Raw genomic sequence first — 21,205 nt, forward strand, 5'->3', positions numbered from 1 at the left:
GTTCCTCAGTTGTGTCAACAGGTGGTGCCATTTATACATAATCATGCATATTTTCCAGTTTATTATTTAATATAATAAGTTTTAATAACTTCTCAAAAATGTTAATATGAACAAATAATTGGCCTTTGTGTTTTACTGAATTTGTATGCTTCTGGCAATCATTACTTCTGGAGGAGAAGTTTTCTAATGTTTTATTTTGTCATTGTCATTGATTACTATTTTTGTTTAAAACAGTTTCATTTGTATAATAAGAAAGTAACTTCAACCGGAAAAAGACATTTTTACCCCCCAAATTTCATTTCAACTGTGTTTTGATTCAAAGCAGGATAAAGAGAGAGGTAGAAATAAAAGCAGGCGGCTCTCGTCCAGGTGCATCACTAGGCTGCTTAGGGGTGATTCTAAAGCCACAGATTTCTGTCGGGATTCTCTCTTTAATTCTGAGAAAACGATTTCCTAATTATATTTTTTGGTTTCACTCTAAGATGGCTTCTCATCAGTCCATAAATACCCATAGGTAGTTCTGCCAGCATTTTTGGTTTGCAGATTATGTGTTGTATGAGGCAAAACATAGCAACACAAACATTTAAATTGCCCCCATGTTTTACAACCTCAACTGTTGTATTTTATATAAAGGCCACAAAATGAATATGGTTACTGATGAAAATTGGATATACACCAAGGACTCTGCATGCTGAACTTGAGAATGGAGCAGACTGAGAAACCAAAAGCATCCGCTGAGAAAGGTGGGTAAGGAGTCAACTCCTCAGAGCGGTTACCATGTTCATTCCTACAGGTTAGACATTAGCCAAGGGAAAGGGGGATTATTTTTTTCATTTGGGAAGTCTGATTTCCAATATTTCATGGATATGAGTAATAGTGTTTGTTACATAGGAAAGAAGCAATTTGTATGAGGGAGTTGAACGAAAATAGTTGTAAAATATTACTATATGCTAGAATCTATTTTTGGTTTTGTTTGTTTTTCTTTTTCGTGTGCTTTTGGTTTTTTTTTTTTTGGTTTCTATTTATCATGTGCCTACAAGTTTTACTTTTAAAAATACAGCAAAACATGTTTGATGTTCCTCAAAATGCCTCTATAAAGATCAGTGTTCAATGCAAGGGCCACTTGCCATAATTACGTAGTGTTTACTTTGTTCAGGAAAGTAAGACTTTGCTTTGCAGGCACGCTGGTGTGCCATTTATTAAACCAATTTTAACCTTCCTCATGGTAATATTTCACCTTGTTTCTTCACTATTCGTGTACAATAGTAATTATTTACAAAATTCTTTTAAAACCTTAGCAAATGATTAAGAATATTCCAGTAAAACCAAAGCAATTGTCAAGGAGCAGATCTATATTAAACAAGCTGATTTTCAACAAATAAGCCTGAAACATATTTTTCAGGGTAATGCTTGCAAACAGCAATACTTTGGTTGGCCAGTTACTGATTACTAGATTACTCTTCCCTTTTGAACAGCTTTGAGCTCCATACTAGGAAGGGGGCCAGATGCCCAGAGACTGAGTTGTCCTTCTGTAAGAGTCATTTCTTCGTGTTTGTAACTAATGGCTACATAATACACAAAAGAACACTGTTAAATTTATTTTGCTAGGGAATAAAAATAATAGCTTTTCTTATATTTCTGATTGTGCCCTGGGACTGTGCCCGTTACTTTATATATACATTACCTAATTCAATATGAAAAACAACAGTATGTGGGACTATTACAAAATTTTTGTCTAAACTCAAGCTAATCAGATGAATACAAAATTTCCTGCTTAGTGTATAGTCTGTAAAATAATTTTAATACAATTTGTACTTCTGTCCTAACACTGCAAATGAAATGGAGTCCCTTAGAAAATGCTTATAGGTACCTTTTATATATCATGACATAAACTCAGCTCATTGACTGGGACCTATGAAGTATTAAATCATGATTTAATGATAAGCCACATTGAAACCTTTTAGAAATAAATTAATGCTGATCAGATGACAGAAATCATACTTCTTGAAGCAAAAAATATAAACATCAATTCACTTAATTATGAGCATTTGTGAGGCCATTAAGAACTCATTTCTTGGGCGCCTGGGTGGCTCAGATGGTTGAGCGTCTGCCTTCGGCTCAGGTCATGATCCCAGAGTCCTGGGATCGAGTCCCGCATCGGGCTCTCTGCTCCTTGGGAGCCTGCTTCTCCCTCTGCCTCTCTCTTTCTCTCTGTCTCTCATGAATAAATAAATAAAAATCTTTAAAAAAAAAAAAGAACTCATTTCTTAAATAAGAATTGTAGACAATGTTTAAAACTCCCTGAATATTTTACCACTTGCCACGTCACTACTAAATTAGCAGAATAACAAAAATAGCCAAGACAAATTGAGTACTTACCATGGTTCAGATGATACGCCAAGCCATCCCCAGGTATTATCTTATTTAATATTCACAACAAACTCATGAGGCAAAGACTGTTCGCCTCTCAGATGGAAGAGGAACCAGGTATTTTTTTTTTTAAGATTTTATTTATTTATTTGAGAGAGAGAGAGAACACAAGGGGGAGAGGGTCAGAGGGAGAAGCAGACTCCCTGCTGAGCAGGGAGCCCGATGCGGGACTCGATCCCGGGACTCCAGGATCATGACCTGAGCTGAAGGCAGTTGCCTAACCAACTGAGCCACCCAGGCGCCCAAAGAGGAACCAAGTATTAGAAAGATGAAGGAACTTGGCACAGTGTCTGAACAGTAGCACAGGTTATAAGAGGCAAGGCCTAGACCAGGAACCTGATATTTCTGTTTCAAAGACCATCTCATCCTCTGAGCTGTTTGCAGCCTTCCTTCAGCGAAGAAATTCTCCATATCTTCTACAGAAAAATAAAAACAAATTAAAACAACAGAAAACTCGGAATATGTTCTATACTGCCAGAAAAAAATTTAGGGCCACCTTTACCAGTCCTTATCAGTCAATATAAATAAACATGAGGTGACTGATTACTGACACTATTGAAAGAATTAATTCACTTTCTCAAGAGGCTGAAGATACACTGCTTAACTGATAATGCAACTTTAGATATTCCAGACTAAATTAGCCAACTGAAGTAAAATAGTTGTGTTTCAAAGCCTAGGGAGCTACAGAAGTTTAGCCACATAATACACTACTGTAGATCAGATTGCTTTTTAGCCCCACTTACTACCCTCAGAAGAATCAGCCTGGTTTTGCTCATGACATTTAAGGGACTTTGTGATTCTTCCACAAGAAACTGTATTTTATTTACTTATTTATTTTTAAGATTTTATTTATTTATTTGAAAGAGAGCATGCAGTGGCAGGGGGAGGGGCAGAGAGAAAGGGAGAAGCAGACTCCCTGCTGAGCAGGGAGCCCAACCAGATCCCAGGACCCTGGGATTTTGACCTGAGCTGAAGGCAGCCGCTTAACCGACTGAGCCACCCAGGCACCCCAAGAAATTGTATTTCAAAAATGAGAGCTAATTTTTTGAAAATTATGAGTTGCAAACTGCCCGTTTGATCAGACCCATGCCATCAACACGTCTCCATCTTGATACCTAAAGAAACCATGGAACCCAAGATGAATTTGGAATATTTATGTATTATACATACAAAGGGTAACCTGTTTGAACTTCTTTGAGTTATGTTTCTCACAGACAGCTTTGAGGATTTCTGACTCACTACTTTTGTTTGTTTCATTATTTCATTAAACGTAAGGACTCTTGGAAAAGATAAAGCTATGCCTTTCCAAGAAACCGCTGCCATCTCCCACTGATCGAAAGAAGTTTGACCATGACTTTGCCATCTCCACTTCCTTTCACGGGGTGCACAATATCGTTCGCAACCAGAGCAAAATTCGAAAGCTGATCTGGTTGGTGGTGGTCTTGGGCTCAGTCTTACTCGTCGTATGGCAGATCTACAGTCGCTTGGTCAACTACTTCACGTGGCCCACCACGACGTCTATAGAGGTTCAGTATGTGGAAAAGATCGACTTCCCAGCTGTGACATTTTGTAATTTAAACAGGTAAAAATTCCTCTTTTAGTATAATAAGTCTCTATAACTTTGTTAGTATAACCTTTCTTGTATCACTGAAATATAGAGTTTTATTATGTGATATTTAATGTATCTAAACCCATCAAGTTCTTAAATTATACCTAAAAACCCAAATTTAGGAGGGCAAAGAAGCGTATTTGATTTCTTCTTTCTTTTCTTCCTTCTTTCTTTCCACAATTATTTACTAGGCAGCACACCAAATCCTGTGGTTAGATCAACGTAAAAGTCTGGATCCTTGTGCTTAAAGAGTTTGTTAATCGGCAAAAAAGAGAGAAACATGAACAATCACAATGCAATATGCATGGTCATTGTGCAGTACCATAAAGTATGCTCTAGGGCTCTGAAAGCACAGGGGACAGGTGATGGGCTATGTTTGGGGTATCACAGAAGTCGAGTATCAAGGATGCCCTAGACATCTGCTAAACAGCAGTTTCTAGGTGGGGATGAGGAAGAACCTGAAGAGGGAACCACTGAGCAAAAGTAGTTTGGAGACAGGAAATGTTCGGATGCATTCACGATGAGACCTTTAATGTAACAGAGGGGGGCCAGCTTCATGGACGTCTGACCTGTGCAGTCACACAGGGCCCTGAGCTCGAAGAGCCTCACACTTGGTTTAATGTTCTGCTGCTCTTGAGTCCTTAACTACAACTCCCTCCAGAAAACAGCAATTCAACAATTACCCTAAGTCTCCTGTAGGAGGGTAGCTGTCCCCCAAGAGGCCTTCCAGAGAAAGCCCTGTATTTGCCTATGGATGAGCCTGAAAGATCACGTGTAGGATTTATCTGGGAGGTGGTGGGGGGGTTGATTTCCTTAAGAACCACCACCGATCCACTACCTGTTCATGGACAAGCCACTTAATCTTCTGAGCTTCGTTTGCTTTTACATTAGATGAGATAAGAAATATACCATTTTGTCTCATTCCTGGGATCTTCCTTGGACAGGTGTTCCATATGTATTAGATATTATAGCATGTTTGTGTGACTACTAGATATGTGTCAAGGTGTGTATCAAGAGTAAAAGCAAATCAACCCACCCCTCAAAGGTTTTTAAAACTATTGTCTATGTTAAATGGTCTGTATTCTAATACAAGCAAAGTTTGGTTGAAGATATCTGTTATTAAAATAAAATGTATATGCTATTTTGAGAATGGCAGTATAAGGAATTTCACAGACCTTCTCTTCAGAGAAACAACCATAACTGGTAAAATATATATATATTTTTTTTTTAAAAAAGCAATCATTGAGGGTAAATCATCAAAATATAAAGAACTCCTACACCTCAATAGCAAACAAACAAAAACCCCCTAAAACGTAATGACCCAATTTAAAAACGTACTAAGGATTTGAATAGACATTTCTTAGAAGAAGACATATAAATGGCCAACAGGTATATATAAAAAAAAAACGCTCAACGTCTCTAAACATCAGAGAAATGCAAATAAACAACACAATTAGATATCACTTCACACCTGTCAGGATAGCTATTATATAAAAAAACAACAACAACAAAACAAAAACAAAGACAGCAAGTGTTGGTGAGAATGTGAAGAAATGGTAATCTCTGTACACTGTTGGTGGGAATGCACAAGGGAGCATCCACTATGGAAAACAGCGCAGAGGCTTCTCAAAAAATTAAAAATAGATTTACCATATAATCCAGCAATTTCACTTCAAGTATATATCCAAAAGAATTTAAAACAAGATCTCAAAGAGATACTAACGCTCCCATATTGATTGCAACAGTATTCATAATACCTAAAATGTGGAAATAATCTGAATGCCCATTGATAGATAAATGGATAAACAAAACGTGTTATGTGCATACACTGATATATTATTCAGCCTTATAAAAGAAGGAAGTTCTGCAATATGAGACAGCATGGATAAATCTTGAGGACACTATGCTAAATGAAATCACAAAAAGGTAATACTACATGACTCCACTTACGTAATGTATCTGAAATAATTAAATTCATAGAATCAAAGAGTAGAATGGTGGTTGCCAAGGACTGAGGGAAAGGGAATGGAAATGGGCAGTTAGTAATCAATAAGCATAAAGTTTCAGTTATACAAGACAAAGAAGCTTTAGAGACCTGCTGGGTGGCATTGTACCTATAATCAACAATACTGAATGGTACACTTAGATTTGTTAAGAGAGTAGATCTCTCTGTTCAGTGTTCCTATCACATAAAATAAAGTTTTTTAAAAGAATTAGTAGTGGGGCCCCTGGGTGGCTCAGTCGTTAAGCGTCTGCCTTCAGCTCAGGTCATGATCCCAGGGTCCTGGGATCGAGCCCCACATCAGATTCCCTGCTCAGCGGGAAGCCTGCTTCTCCCTCTCCCACTCCCCCTGCTTGTGTTCCCTCTCTCACTGTGTCTCTCTCTTAAAATAAATAAATAAAATCTTTAAAAAATAAAAAAATAAAAATAAATAAAAGAATTAGTAGAAAAAAGGAGAAAATCATTGTATCTACTACAATGTTTAGAATATAATAAAATGTACCTAAATACATTTTTTAAAAGGAACCATTAAAGTCTCTGGAAATTGTCCTCAGGGAATATAGCAAATGAAGAAACACTTATTTAAAAAAAAAAAAATCCACTAAATCTCAGTAAGAACAGCGAAAGTCTATAGAACTTGTGCCACAAACCTCTCCCTTCTCTCTTGACATGACGTGAAGCTAAGGTCTAGGTGGGTCTGACCAAAAAGACAGGGCTCTGTCTCTTCCCACTTTCCAGTCAAGGGCTACACTGTGCGCCAGGAAATGCAGGCTGCCAGCACTACTCATTCAGTTCAACTTCATATTGCAAAGGCTAAATTCCAGATGCGTACAGGTAAGAGACCGGGAGTTCCATTACTCGGGACTCCCACTTACAGGGTAGAAGCTCTACCCTGGGCATGGTAGACCAGAACACTTAATTGCCTTCACCTCAGCCTGCTCAAGGGTGGAGGTTCCACACTGAGAGAGCCATGGTCAGAAGACTATAAACCACTGCCCTGTCCAGAATGCTGCTTATAAATATTTTACCCAGTGGGAGAGGCGGGCCATAAGAACAAAGAAGTCTGCCGTTCTCCCTAATGGAACTTTTCTTGTAACAGAGTGTGGTGAAATTCAACTTGGCTTGTAACAGAGTGTATGGTTCAAGCCTAAGGATGCCCTCAAAACAACAGAGATTTTGGTGGTAAACAATTCAGAGGAGGTTAGTAGGTTTATGAGAACAAACTAAACTATAGGCCAGCTAGTTTTTCGTAAGAATACAGAGAAGAGATATAAAAGAAGAGTTCTCCTGGGGTTAGAAGAACTCTCAAAGACTGGCCTCAAAATCTACTCCTTTAAAGGGGCCCACCCTTAATTAGATTAGACTGCAGGTCAATCTATGCCCTGGAGAGATTAAGATAATGAAAAGAGAAGCCACAAAATGAGAGAAATATTTGCCAAAGACATATCTGATAAAGGACTGTTATCCAGAACACACAGAGACCTATTAAAACTTAAAAATAAGAAAAACTTGATTAAAAAACGAGTCCAAGACACTAACAAATACCTCACCAAAGAAAATGTACAGGTGACAATTGAGCACTTAAAAAGATGCTCCACATCAAATGTCATCAGGGAAATGCAAATTAATATAACAATGAGATACCACTAGACACGTATCAGAATGGCCCAAATCTAAAAGAGACCTCACATCCCGGTGAGAATGTGGAGCAACAGGGACTCCCATTCATTGTTCTCATTATTGAATTTAAAACAAAGTATGTTACTGGAGATAAAGAGAGTCAGTTTATAATGACAAAAGGGGTGATCTCTCAGGAAGATATAATTCAACATATACAGTTGCATACTTCAGTACCCCACTTTCAGTAATCAGTAGAACAACAGAGCAGAAGCTCAACAAGGAAACGAAAGACTGAGCAGACTTGAACATCCATATAAACCAGAAACAAACTAGACCTAAAAGAATCTGTGGGCCATTCCATGCCATAGCCGCAGATTACACACTCTTCTCAAGTGCACGTGAAACATTTATGGCAAGGCCATAAAATAAACTTCGATAAATTCGAAAGATCTGAAATCATTCTGAGTATGTCCATCAACAGCAATAGAGTGAAATCAGAAATCATTAATAGAAAGAAACTGAGGTGTGGAAATTAAACACCCTAATAGCCAACAAGTCAAAGAAGAAATAAAATATTAGACAATACTCTGAGGTGAATGAAAAATGAGGATACAACATAACAAAACTTAGGGGATGCCGGGGTGCTTGGATGGCTCAGTCAGTTGAGGATCTGACTCTTGATTTTGGCTTGGGTCCTGATCTCGGAGTCATGGGATAGAGTCCCACGGTGGGCGTCAAGCTCAGGGCAGAGTCTGCTTGTCCCTCTCCCTCTACTCTTCCCCTTCCCCCCATTTGCATGCGCTTTCTCTCTCTCTCTCTCTCAAATAAATAAAGAAAATCTTTTAAAAAAATTATGGGATGCCACTGAAGCCATGCTGCCAGGGAAATTTATAGCTGCAAGCACCTGTTCTAGAAATAAAGAGAGATCTCAAAGAAAATATTTAATAATCTATGATATATGTATTTTCATAATTTTTAGTATAAAAATGTAATTCATTTTGCATAGCTCAAATCACAAATCAACAATTTAGGCTCTTGTGTTGGTGTATCTTAAAAAAAAACTGATAGTGTATTCTAGCTCAGTTAGATACTGTAAATACCCAGACCCAAAAAAAAAAGATATTCAATATTTTAGAAACTATAGTTACAGAATAGGGAAATTCTTAATTATAAGGGAGTTATTCTTTCTTAGATGACAAAGAACTTAGGTGACATCTGTACTGTAGGGGTAGGAGACATTTTCATCTCCCAGAGTTTAGTTTTATAGGTAGATAGATACTTTGAATCTCAGTATATGAGCATCTTACTCAATATAGTTCAGCAAATTACTGGCTGATGAGGAAAGAACTCAAGCCGTCTACTGTCTGGTTCTCAAAGCCGGTCTTCAAACGTTTTAGTTCTTAGGCCATATAATGGAACTTTGAAAAACTATTTATTCTACATGCATATTTTAAATTGATATCTAAATTTTAAACTGTAATTTTAAATAAGTTTATTTCTTATTTTAGGAGATCAAAAATATTATAAATTTTACGAGATAGAGTAGGATAAGGATCGACGGTCATAAGAATAAATATTTTATGTGATTCCATGAAGTTTTAGCGATTTTATTGCATAAAGCACATTGATATAAATCACATAAATTGTTATCTACAGACTTTACTTGATTTTCTCAATAATCGAGAAGTCGCACAGAATAACCCAGCTACATTTAAAATAACAAATTGTACTACTCTGTACTACTATAGCTTTTCTCAATTCAGAAGATCCCAGCAAGTGCTCAAACCCCTTGTGTCTAACGCCAAGCTTCACCCTAATCAGAAATATGTGCATGACAAAGCAAGACAAAATTTAAGGAGCCTTGATTAATTCTTAGGGTCTTTTCTGAGGCAAGATACAATTTAATTGTGTATGGGTCTACTAGAAGCTCTGAGTTTGCCAAACACCAGTATGCATTAGTATATGCTAAGATTTATGATGAATGACAGGTAAAAACTCTCATAAATGGGAAAAGTACCATTGTGAACATAGGCTCTTTTTAAATCTTAGGTGAAAGTTGAAGATCTGGAAATCTATTCCCTTAAAATTGACTGTGCATGCATACCCTCAGGTCAATACATGTCCCAGTCTGAAGACCATTATTCTAAGCTGCATTGCCTCCAATTCACACGAGAGAAAGTAAAGCGTACGATTGCGATTTCCTTTTTTTTTTTTAAAGATCTTATTTATTTATTTGACAGAGAGAGACACAGCGAGAGAGGGAACACAAGCAGGGGGGAGTGGGGGAGGGAGAAGCAGGTTTCCCACTGAGCAGGGAGCCCTGTGAGGGGCTGATCCCAGGGTTCTGGGATCATGACTGAGCCACCCAGGCACCGCCCATTGCTATTTTCTTAAAGTCACTAGTTAGGGACTGGAAAAAAGGTCTGCTGTTGGCTCCTAATATCTGTACTCTTGCTAAACTACCTTATCAGCAGGAATCGATACCTGAGATGAGGAAATTTTCTCAGATTTTTCTCAGATTATTAGGAAGGGTTTACTTTTTACCATGGGTCTCAGGGGCCTGTGCAAGGTATATGACAGCCTAGAGTAGATAATTTTTGTAACATTCCCCTCCTTTATATAACAAAATTATTTTCAGTTACAATTATGAAATTAAACATACAGCAAAATGGCCTCTATGTATTTGTTCTAAAAAAATTTAATTAAGTAAATATAATACAAAAATAGGAAAAAAGTAATACATTGATAATTTTTAACATTAATGTACTTTTGAAATAAAAAGAAAAGACCTTTATTTTGGATCTGTCAGTGTGATGAATAATTGTAGCATCGTAGCTTCCGTTTTTCAGCCTTTTGCAAATTTGTCAATTGTTTCATCAAAATTAACCTTCTTTATATATTCATGCTGAATTGCCAACACAGCTGGGTTTGTAGGTATAGTTTCATTCACAGTTGACTGAAAAATACTTATTAGTTTTAATCTTGAAAAGTTCTTTCCCACGAAGCAATGACTAAATAAAGAGGACTTAAACTCATCAGGATACATTTGGCAGAGGTTTATAAAAATCACACCTCACAATAAATTCCAGGAATTGCAATACTGCGTGTGATTTTGTTCCTGTGGGATCTATTCTAGTGACTCTCAGATGTTCCTGTGTTAAACCTGTTCACTAAACTATCTTCAGCATAAAATTAATCACAGATTTCCATTATATCATATTTGGTAAAGAAACAAAACAACAAGAACAACAACAACAACAACAACAAAACCTCTGAAATTTGTTTTCTTCTGCTAAACACAGAAATAAAATAAATAAAGAATAAAAACAGAAATAATGACTGGATAAGGTGAATACAGATGTTATTTGAGCTATTGTATTAGAATGAGTAACTCAAGTTCCGTTTATTTTCCCAGTAGTCACTGTGCTTCTTGGTTTATTCCAAATCTACTGTTTAAATATGAGGTAAGGGATTTTAAATCAAAGATAAAATCATGACTCTTATACAAAGATAAAATGAGCACATGTCAAAGATTTTATTTCCGTAGAGAACTGTAAGAGACTAAAATTGGCTCATAGGAGAATCCAAACAGCAGACGTTCTTCCCTATTTTTCCTCTCCATAAAATGATCTGCAAAATATACATTTCTTGTTAATACATGCTAGGCTTCGATCTGTTTTGGTGGGATCTGATGAAGGGCTGAGTCAGGCATCAACTTGGACATCAGATGGAACGTGTGCATTTGTGTCCCCAAATCTGGGGTGTGTAGTTAGAGACATTCCCACATGCATTCTGTAACTGGCTATCACTTACTAACTTGTTGCAACAAAGCAATGCATTTTTAAAAGTGTCTTCTTTTGCCAACCTCTTTCTAGTGTATGTTAAATAAAAGAGTAAGCCAAACTCTAACTAAGCAAGATTTCTGAAAGAATAGACGTGGGCAGGTTTAGAAATTTAAATTAAAGTCGGAAAGACTCAGAGCAAGACACTTTGGTGTTAGGCTGAACAATATGTCTCAATTTTTTTACTTCCTTTGTTCCAAACATTGTTAACTTTATTCATTAAGTCTAGTTCATCAGCCTAAATCGCCCTCATGGTCTCAACTATTTTGATGTAATAAAAAAATCATTTCAAAAGAATATTTTAAAATGCCCTTCCTTTTACCCTCTTCATTTATTTTATTTATACCCCCTACACGTGTGAGAATTCTTTCTTTTCTCTGCATAGTCGTTTTGAAAAGAATCCAGTGAACATTACTATCAGCCTGGGTAGAACCCCCAAAGTTGCAGGGCTTTGGAGCAGATCCCTGGTATGGTGTCATCATTCAGAGAGATAGAAAGCTGAAGGAAGTTCACGGTCCATTCCTCAATTAGGTCTACCACTGTGATCCACCCCCACCCCAAATCACTTGCAAATGTAGACTGTTAACTCCCCAAAGATCCCTAGAAACACATTTGACCAAGAAGAGCAATGTTGTTGGATATACTCTCGTTAGGCAGAATACCACCATCAGTTAATAGTGTCTCTAAGGAAAGGGGAAGTCAAAAGAGGATATGTATAGGATTCTAGAGCCTGGGTTGGTGGATATAAGGCAGGCCTTCAAGGTTCAAAGCTGGTTAAGTAAGAGATTCTATTTAGACTTGACCATGAAAACAGTTTCTCATCTCTAAAAGGATGTATGATGCTGGTTTGGGTGTGTTTTTTATTTTCCATGTTTTGTTTTATATATGCTCTACCTTGACTGAAAAAGGGTTTAATGTGGCTTGTAGGAGAAAGCAAAAGATAATAGAAAGTGAAGGTAAAATATAAAATCTGGGTCAGAAAAGAAGTCCAGGAGTGAGGTCACATACACACAACCCAAGCACCACATGGCTCTGTGTACTTAGCAAGAGTGGATATACTCTTCATTCTATGCTTTCTAGCAGTAAATTTGAATGGAGAGTGTTTGTTCAGTTTCAAGACTTACATAATATCCAAAATATGAAAATACCAATCAAATTTTGAAAAGAATATATGGTACGCAAATAAACAACCATACATAAGGCAAGGCAGAAATTGCTCAGCAGAAGGGAATTAACAGCGTACTTATTGTAGTTAGGGCAAATAGGTTCCTTCTGCTTTAATTGCCAGGAAAATATTTGGACAATAAAGGGGGCATTAATTTCATGAATAGTTGAGACTCTCACTATATTCCAGGCACACTTCTAAATGTTTTAGGAAAAATAACCTAATCATCAAAATAACATTTGAGGTAGGTTTTTAACATACCCTGATTTTACAAGTGAGGAAACCAGAGTCGCAGTGAAATGATGTCATACCATTAAGCGGCTCCAGTCCTGGTTGTTGCCCCATACTAACAAGCTGAGTCAGGAGATGTACCACAAAGTGCGTCTGAGACTGAAGTTCCCACTCTACCATTGTAACCAGACATATACAAGGAAGATGTTGGAAAATAGTTCCAACATAACCACATGGGCACAGTACAAAGCCACAATGACAGAGCTGGGATTTGAACCTGGGAAATCTGGCCCCTGAGTCTATATTCTTAGTAACTTCGCATTCCCACCTCTCTCTTCATGTTAGGTCTTGAAGATCCATTAGGATGTATCCAGATCAAGGTCTGGAAAGTATTCTAGGTAAATGAAACGACACGTTCAAATAAAGGCAAATTGCAGGATGTGGCAAAGACCTCTTAGGAATTCGGTTTTGCTTGAATGTATTATGAATGAAGGAGAATGTAGCAGATAAGCTGGAGAAGCTAATAGGGTCAAGATGTTTGATGTCTGTCCTCTAGATCATAAGTGTTTGCTATTCTAAATATTGCCTTTATTCCTACTAATAGGTTCCAAACAGAAGCTGCAGCCAAATTTAGCTTTATTTTTTTCTTATGGAATATGGTATACAAAGTCCTCCATTTTCAGGAAATCAGGTCCAATTACACTGGCTTTAAAGAAGCTATTGATTTTCTTGCAAGTCATCAAAACTTCAGCATTACAGAGTTTGTAAAAGAAAATGGTTTTTATCTCAACAATAGCACTCTGTTGGAATGTGACTTTTTTGGAAAGCCCTGTGGTCCACAGGTAACAATTTGATATTTCTTCAAATATCATCAACATAATAAACGACTGCACTGTACTGTTTCACACTCAGATCAAGTTTACTTTCATGGGGAATCAATCTAAATTTGCTCAAAGAGTATATTTCATTAGCTCAGCCTTATGACATCAGGGGGTGTGGAATACACATGAGACATATTTCTTTTTCCAGGTGGTTAGATAAGAGAAGATAGAGAACAGAAATCTTTGATTACTTTTATTGCAGGATAATCTCCAAAAAAAAAAAATTAACCCAAGGGAATATTTTAATATTTCCCATTCTTCAATAACATATTCCAAGATAGCATTTTTATTATCATTAAGGAGCCAACATTCAAAAAAAATTTTTTTTTAGCTTGGAGGCTGTAGAAAATGAGCAGCCACCAGCATTTGACTGTGAAAATTATATATATTTCTCTAATCACTCATAACATCCTGTTTTTATCCTTTATATAATTAATTTACATTTCAGATAAAATGTTGGGTATCCCTGGAAACTATTAGCAAAGGTGTATGTAGGCACTTTGACACCCTAGTTCTAGTATCAGTAATTCTGTAGCAAGTGTTGTTAGGTGATTCCGAGTAAACTTCACAAATTCATGATTCTGGGACACAATTCCTTATCCTTCTGGTAGCCTTCCTTAGCGCACAGAAAACAGACAAAAAAAGGTCTGACAGACATCTGACTGACATGAAGCCCAGTTCTAAACTCTTAATTTAGAGAAGTTCTTCTGTGTTGCTTGTTATTTACTAACGAACATGTTTAAACTTGTCACCAAGAAATTTTGTATTAGACAGGAATTTTTCAGTTGCAACTCACAGAAGCTAAAGAGTAGAAAGAATGCATTGGTTTAATTAACAGGGAACTCTTAAGAGTAGGACTGGCTTCAGAAAAGGCTCAACCAAAACACTTTGACAACATCATTAACATTCTCTCTCTCTTTCTTTCTCATGACTCACGTTGGTTTTTTCCTGTGTGAATTTTCCTCACAGAGCCATGAGGACTGCTGACAACCCTCGCCTCTCATTATCATAGGTTAACCCTCCAGTATCCTCTTAATAATTCCATGCAAGACTGATCAGCTTTACTTAGGACACATGTCAATTCTTAAACCAATCACTGAAGTGAGGGAGTGGGGTATTCAGATTGGTCCAGTTTTTATCATATGGGTGCCTCTGTGGTATTGGCCTTTGGAGGAAGAGGATCCCCCAAGAAGCAGAGCAATGTGATTGGCTGCCCCAACATGGTGGGGGAGGGGGAGGTTCCTCAAAGAGAGGATGTGAGAGCCTTCTCCATAGGTAAGAATACATGTTTCCATGAATCCTTACTAAATATCCAACAAATAACTTTTTAAAACATGCTTATTTACATAAAAAATCTCAATGAGATAATCACATACAGATTGACAAATGCATATTAAAAAAAATAGAAGCTATTAATGGACACAAACCAGAATCACCATATTACCTATTCTTTTTTTTTTTTTTAAAGATTTTTTTTTTATTTATTTATTTGAGAGAGAGAAAGAGATAGAGAGCATGAGAGGAGGGAGGTTCAGAGAGAGAAGCAGACTCCCTGCCGAGCAGGGAGCCCGATGCAGGACTCGATCCTGGGACTCCAGGATCATGACCTGAGCCGAAGGCAGTCGCTTAACCAACTGAGCCACCCAGGCACCCCATATTACCTATTCTTTCTGATATTTCTGCTTTCTCATTTAGACATCTGATTTTTTTTTAAAGTTAGAGCAACTTAAACTTCAAAAGTGGCCAAAATACCTAACTAATTACATTTCATTTGGATTATTTTCATATTGAGGACTTTGCACATGTCTTCACTGAATATGGAAATTGTTTTACTTTTAATCATGGCGAAAATATTCAAGCAAAGGAAAAAGTCAGTGTCTCTGGAAGAGGCTTAAGCTTGCTCTTCAATGTCAATCAGGTACTGAATTTTCTTAAACCTCATCAGGGGTCAAGACAAACAGGAATGTGTAGGGGTTTCAAAAGATTTGCCCTGTCAAACTGTTCCCACTGTTGGTACTACTTCAGTTTTTGTTAGCCTAGTCTGGAGTCCCATGGATGCAAATATTGACTCGGAGATTAAAAAATCAAAATTTAGAGGCATAACATGGACATTTTTAACTATACTACTGACGGTCATTTTTGTGACTCCAGAAATGTTCATGCCACAAAATAAGGAAGACAGAAGTTTCTAAATCGCAATGTATATAGTTAATTTAAAATGACTTCATGTATTTTAAGAATATTTTTAGACTTCTATGTAAAAAAGGCAATATGTTTTAGAAAGAAGTCATTTATGCACATTTGACGAACCATGGAATCTATAGTCTGAAGGATGACTAAAAAAATACTTGTTATATAAAGAATGTTGTATAAATTGACTTTGCCTAAGCCTAGCTTCTACAAACTTGTAATTGGTCCAAGAGGTTTAAGTGTTTAGGCGTGAGAGGCAGATGTCCAGACACCTAAGCAATGCACTAGTTGTCAGCTTCAAGGGTACTTGGTAGAACTCCCCCCACCAAGGGATACAGCTGTTCCTAGTATTACACATGTAGAGATATTCTGCTTCGTTACTGTGCTTTTGTAAATGAAGATTCTGAAATGTTGATAAATTAAGCATCCAAAATCATATGATTAATGTGAAGTTGAGAAATAAACTTAGTTTCCCCAAATCCCATTGAACTATCCTATCTCCCAATCCAAGTGAATGGGGCCATTGGCTACTTTCAAACAATTTTTCTTTAAGGTATGTTTCGTAACTTCCTCTTGCACCCCACTCAAGACACTTTTTGTTCCAACAAAGGACTGCACAGTACAATGCATGTATATATATTTGATTTTATATATAAATGTATATATATATATTTATTGTACATATATTTGATTTATATTTCTAGGTCATTTAAATACTAGCCATATAGTCTGTTCAAATATTATATTATGAATTTTACAAACTAGAATTTCCCAAATATTTTTAGAATGCAATTAAAATCTGCAAATGCAAAGTAATATTCCATAAGTAAATGGCTCCTAAATACTTGTCCAGACTAGCTAGTTGAGTGTTTCTTAGAGAGTCATAACAGACCCAGGAGAAATAGGGTCCTGAGTTACAAATAGAATATTAAGCATGTTTATTAAATGTAATTACATATGCAGTTGACCCATTCACAGGAAAAATCATCATATTCCCAAGCCCTTTCTCCTTATAATCTAAAATTACAACTACAGACAGTCCCTGACTTAACAATGTCTCCACTTACAATTTTTCAACTTTACAATGCTGCAAAAGTGATACATATGCAGTCAAAGTCATACTTCAAATTTTGAATTTGGATCTTTTCTCAGGCTAGCGATATGTGGTACGACACACTCTCGTGATTTTGGGCAGAGGCTGCTCCCAGGTAGCCACGCAATCACCAGCATAAATAACGGATACACTTGCAACCATACTGTACCCATACAACCATTCTGGTTCTCTCTTTCGGTGCCATATGCAATAAATTACATGAAATATTCAACATTCTGTTAGAAAATAGGCTTTGTGTTAGATGATTTTGCCCTACTGTGGGCCAAAGTGAGTGCTCTAAGCATGTTTAAGATAGGTTAGGCTAAGCTATAATGTTCTGTAAGTTAAGTGTATTAAATTCGTTTTTGATTTATGATATTTTCAGCTTACAGTGGGTTTATCAGGATGTAACCTCATTGTAAGTCAAGGAAAATCTTTAATAACAAAATCACCAGGAGTTTAGTGTTCATTTTTTTCATCTGGCATAGGATTTTAGAAGGGCATGGGTATTAAAAACATAGTGTAAATCTTCGATCTTAGGGGGAAATGAATTTCAATTTTATTTATTTATTTATTTATTTATTTATTTATTTATTTATTTATTTAAGATTTTATTTATTTACTTGAGAGAGAGTGAGCATGAGTAGGGGGAGGGATAGAGGGATAGAGGGAGAGGAGAAGCAGACTCCCTGTTGAGCAGGGACCCCAATGTGGGGTTCCATCCCAGGACCCTGAGATCATGACCTGAGCCGAAGACAGATGCTTAACCAACTGAGCCACCTAGGCACCCCTGAATTTCAATTTTAAATAAGGCCAGAGATTTTAATTGCAAGGAGAAGAAAGGAGCCAAATGATTTTCTAAAACAAGCGAAGAAAAGAGAATAGCCAAGAAAGAAGCAACTAAAAGGCCACAAGGAGAAGAGAGGGCCCTTAGGAAATCAGACGATTAGCAGTCATGATATGTACTATGGTATTCATCTAAGGCGAAAGTAATCTATAGAAACTGTTGACACCGGGACGCCTGGGTGGCTCAGTCGTTTAAAGCGTCTGCCTTCAGCTCAGGTCATGATCTCAGGGTCCTGGGATCAAGCCCCGCATCGGGCTCCCTGCTCCGCGGGAAGCCTGCTTCTCCCTCCCCCACTCCCCCTGCTTGTGTTCCCTCTCTCGTTGTGTCTCTCTCTGTCAAATAAATAAATAAAATCTTTAAAAAAAAAAAAAGAAACTGTTGACACCTTGACAGGTGATTCAACCATAAAAAGTATGTCTTAGGGGTTTACTTTTCAGTCTGTATATAAAAAGAAATTCGATAGTGATAGGAAATATTTGATTTTAAGTAAGTCAAATGTTCTCACAAGATAATAAAACGAAATCTTGAACTTGTATAGAATTGATATCAATTTGTAATTGAGGAAAATTTTTGGTTGTTTGTTTCAGGAGGAATTCACTGATGACCCAGCCCTCGGTTTTGTTGATGCTGGAATCATCTTTGTTATCCATTCACCAAAGAAAGTGCCACAGATTGATGGTTTAGGCTTGTCGTCACCTGTGGGAATGCACGCCCGGGTATCAATCCGCCAAGTCAAGGTAAATAACATGTACAAGGTGTAGAATCTGAGTCAATCAGGTAGGGTAGTAAGTGGATATACACATTAATACATCCACTAGAAACCTCTTTCTGCCATGCCTTTAGAAGACCTCTGGAAATTCCATAATTAGTTTCATCTCAGATTCTTTCCCATTACTAGGAGGTACATATGTAGTAAAATCAGTGAATTCACATATACAATATAAGTGGCAGCTGGGAAGCCTGGCAAATTCAGGGGAACTTTAAATTTCACTAGAAATGGAAAGGATCAGTAAACATGAAGAGACCCTCACGTTGCTGAACTGTGTGTTTTCTCAATGGGATGTTCTGGGAAGAAGAAAAGTAAGTGGGAAGAGCAAGAATCTTGGAGTAAGGCATGTCTGGCAGATTTCCATTTGCCACTCACTTGCTCTGCAGTTTCCTTGATTACCTTCCTGAAATTCCAACTCCTCTCTCGGATAAAGATAATCTCTCTTTTTCATAGTTATTATAGTAACTACGAAGTTTAAGTAAAATAACATAAAGAAAGCACTTACAAGGCGCCTAAGTGGCTCAGTCAGTTAAGCGTCTGACTCTTGATTTTGGCTCAGGTCATGATCTCAGGGTCATGAGATCAAGCCCTATGTTGGGCTCTGTGCTCAGTGGGGAGTCTGCTTGAGGTTCTCTCTCCCCCTCTCCCTGCACCCCTTCCCCTGTGCTCTCTTTCTCTCAAATGGATAAATAAAATCTTAATTTTTTTTTTAAAAAGCACTTACCATATTGCCTGGCACATAATAAGTGCTCAGTAAAGGATTTTTTGTGTGTAATTTAGTTGCTGTTTTGGGAGTGGACTTATGAACATGTTAATATGTTATTTCCATAAATGATACTATTTTTTCTTACATGAGTTAATTTTTAGAGCAGTCAGTCTGTCTGATTTTATTGATTCACTTTAGGTACAGAGCTTTGGGGATATGTGTTAAAGGACCACTGTTATATTTACCTTCAGGGATTTTCAGGCTAATAGAGTAAGCATCATAGGCAAAGGTAGTCAATTAAAAAAAAATCAAAGAGCTCTGAGAGAAAAATAAAAATATATATATATTAGCTTCTCTTGTTGGAATGGAAATGTATGGATTGACTCAGGTATACCTCGTGAGCCAGGTGTTTATTTTCTCTTAAGACAGTTCATCAAGAATACCCTTGGGGAGAATGCAACCCTAACATCAAGCTAAAGAATTTTAGTACCTACAGCACTTCTGGTTGCTTGAAGGAATGTAAAGCTCAGCACATACAAGAACAATGTGGATGTTTACCTTTTCTGCTTCCTGGTAAATAAAGAATGATAAATTTCCTCTTATGTAATTATTTTTATTTAACTTGAATCATGGGAAATAACGTATCATAAAATTGTTCTCCATTCTTATGAAATCTATGCCAAGGGAAAGTCATCTACTTGACAAATAATGACCTTACCCGACAGATTTTAAATCATGGAATTAGATCAGAGATTTCGGGAAAAGAAAAGAAAATTGAGCCAGTCTCCAATTCTTATTTTCAGGATGGAAAATTGGGTGCTCTTAAATATCTAAAACCGATCATCACCATTTTCTCAATTCGAAAGAGAAATTAGATCATCTATATAAATCTTAATCAACCCTGAATATATCATTTTGGGGAAATTCTTTTCTTTGTGGTCAGAAAAACAGCTCCAGGCCCCCTCTGCGTACAATTTGGAACATTTCCGGAGCCAGGGATATTCGCAGCAAACACTGAAAGAAGCAGTAGAGAAGGGTGGGTGGATCAGAGCTGGACTCTGAACCAGGCTGGTCATCTCAGCTACACAATTTCTCCTCTCCATGACCTTAGACTAAACCCCTCTGTACTTCCTATAACATGGGGAGAACACTAACAGTGTCTTACCTTAGAGGATTGTCGTACAGATGAAAGAAGCATGTAAGTGGTTTGAAACACGTCTGACACAGAATATATCCTATGAAAGTCTTGGTTATTTTTATTCAGATTTGCCTCATCCCCCTTGGCCAGCAAATTCATAAAGAAATGGAGAGTGTATTAAAGGCAATACCAGTTTGGCTCTTTAAATTGGCTGCTATGGCCCATCTCACACACACAGGTGTGCACACACACATGCACACACTACCTCTCATACACAGGTAGACTAATGCCACCTCTGCTCTCTCTCTTTTTTTTTTTTTTTAAGATTTTGTTCATTTATTTGAGAGAGCGAGACTACAAGAAGGGGGAGGGTCAGAAAGAGAAGCAGACTCCCCGTGGAGCAGGGAGCCCAATGCGGGACTCGATCCCAGAGTCCTGGGATCATGACCTGAGCCCAAGGCAGACGCTTAACGACTGAGCCACCCAGGCACCCCACCACCTCTGCTCTTATTAACAATGGTTTCTAGTTGACAAACTGCTTCTTAGGAATTTGGAGAATCATCACTTCCTTTTTTCTAGAATTCTGATTATTGGTCTCTGGCCAATAATCCCAAACTGTCATTCTATAAAACTGCTCATGCTGGATCTGATTTGTCATGCCTAATTATCTTTCCAAAGTTTC

General features: G+C 37.3%; 1 protein-coding gene across 1 annotated transcript in view; it reads left to right on the forward strand.

Moving 5' to 3' along the window:
- The first annotated feature begins 633 nt into the window (after window positions 1-633).
- ASIC5 (acid sensing ion channel subunit family member 5) overlaps window positions 634-21,205 on the forward strand; it is a 31,719-nt gene continuing 11,147 nt past the window's right edge. Inside the window, exons 1-6 of the mRNA XM_021698972.1 lie at window positions 634-743; window positions 3,706-4,012; window positions 13,504-13,741; window positions 15,573-15,698; window positions 18,498-18,647; window positions 19,811-19,958. Of these exons, the coding sequence (XP_021554647.1) occupies window positions 689-743; window positions 3,706-4,012; window positions 13,504-13,741; window positions 15,573-15,698; window positions 18,498-18,647; window positions 19,811-19,958 (1,024 nt within the window). The 5' untranslated portion in view covers window positions 634-688. The remainder of the gene's footprint in view (window positions 744-3,705; window positions 4,013-13,503; window positions 13,742-15,572; window positions 15,699-18,497; window positions 18,648-19,810; window positions 19,959-21,205) is intronic.

This window comes from Neomonachus schauinslandi, chromosome 2 (assembly GCF_002201575.2).
Source record: "Neomonachus schauinslandi chromosome 2, ASM220157v2, whole genome shotgun sequence".
In the NCBI taxonomy this organism is placed as follows: domain Eukaryota; kingdom Metazoa; phylum Chordata; class Mammalia; order Carnivora; family Phocidae; genus Neomonachus; species Neomonachus schauinslandi.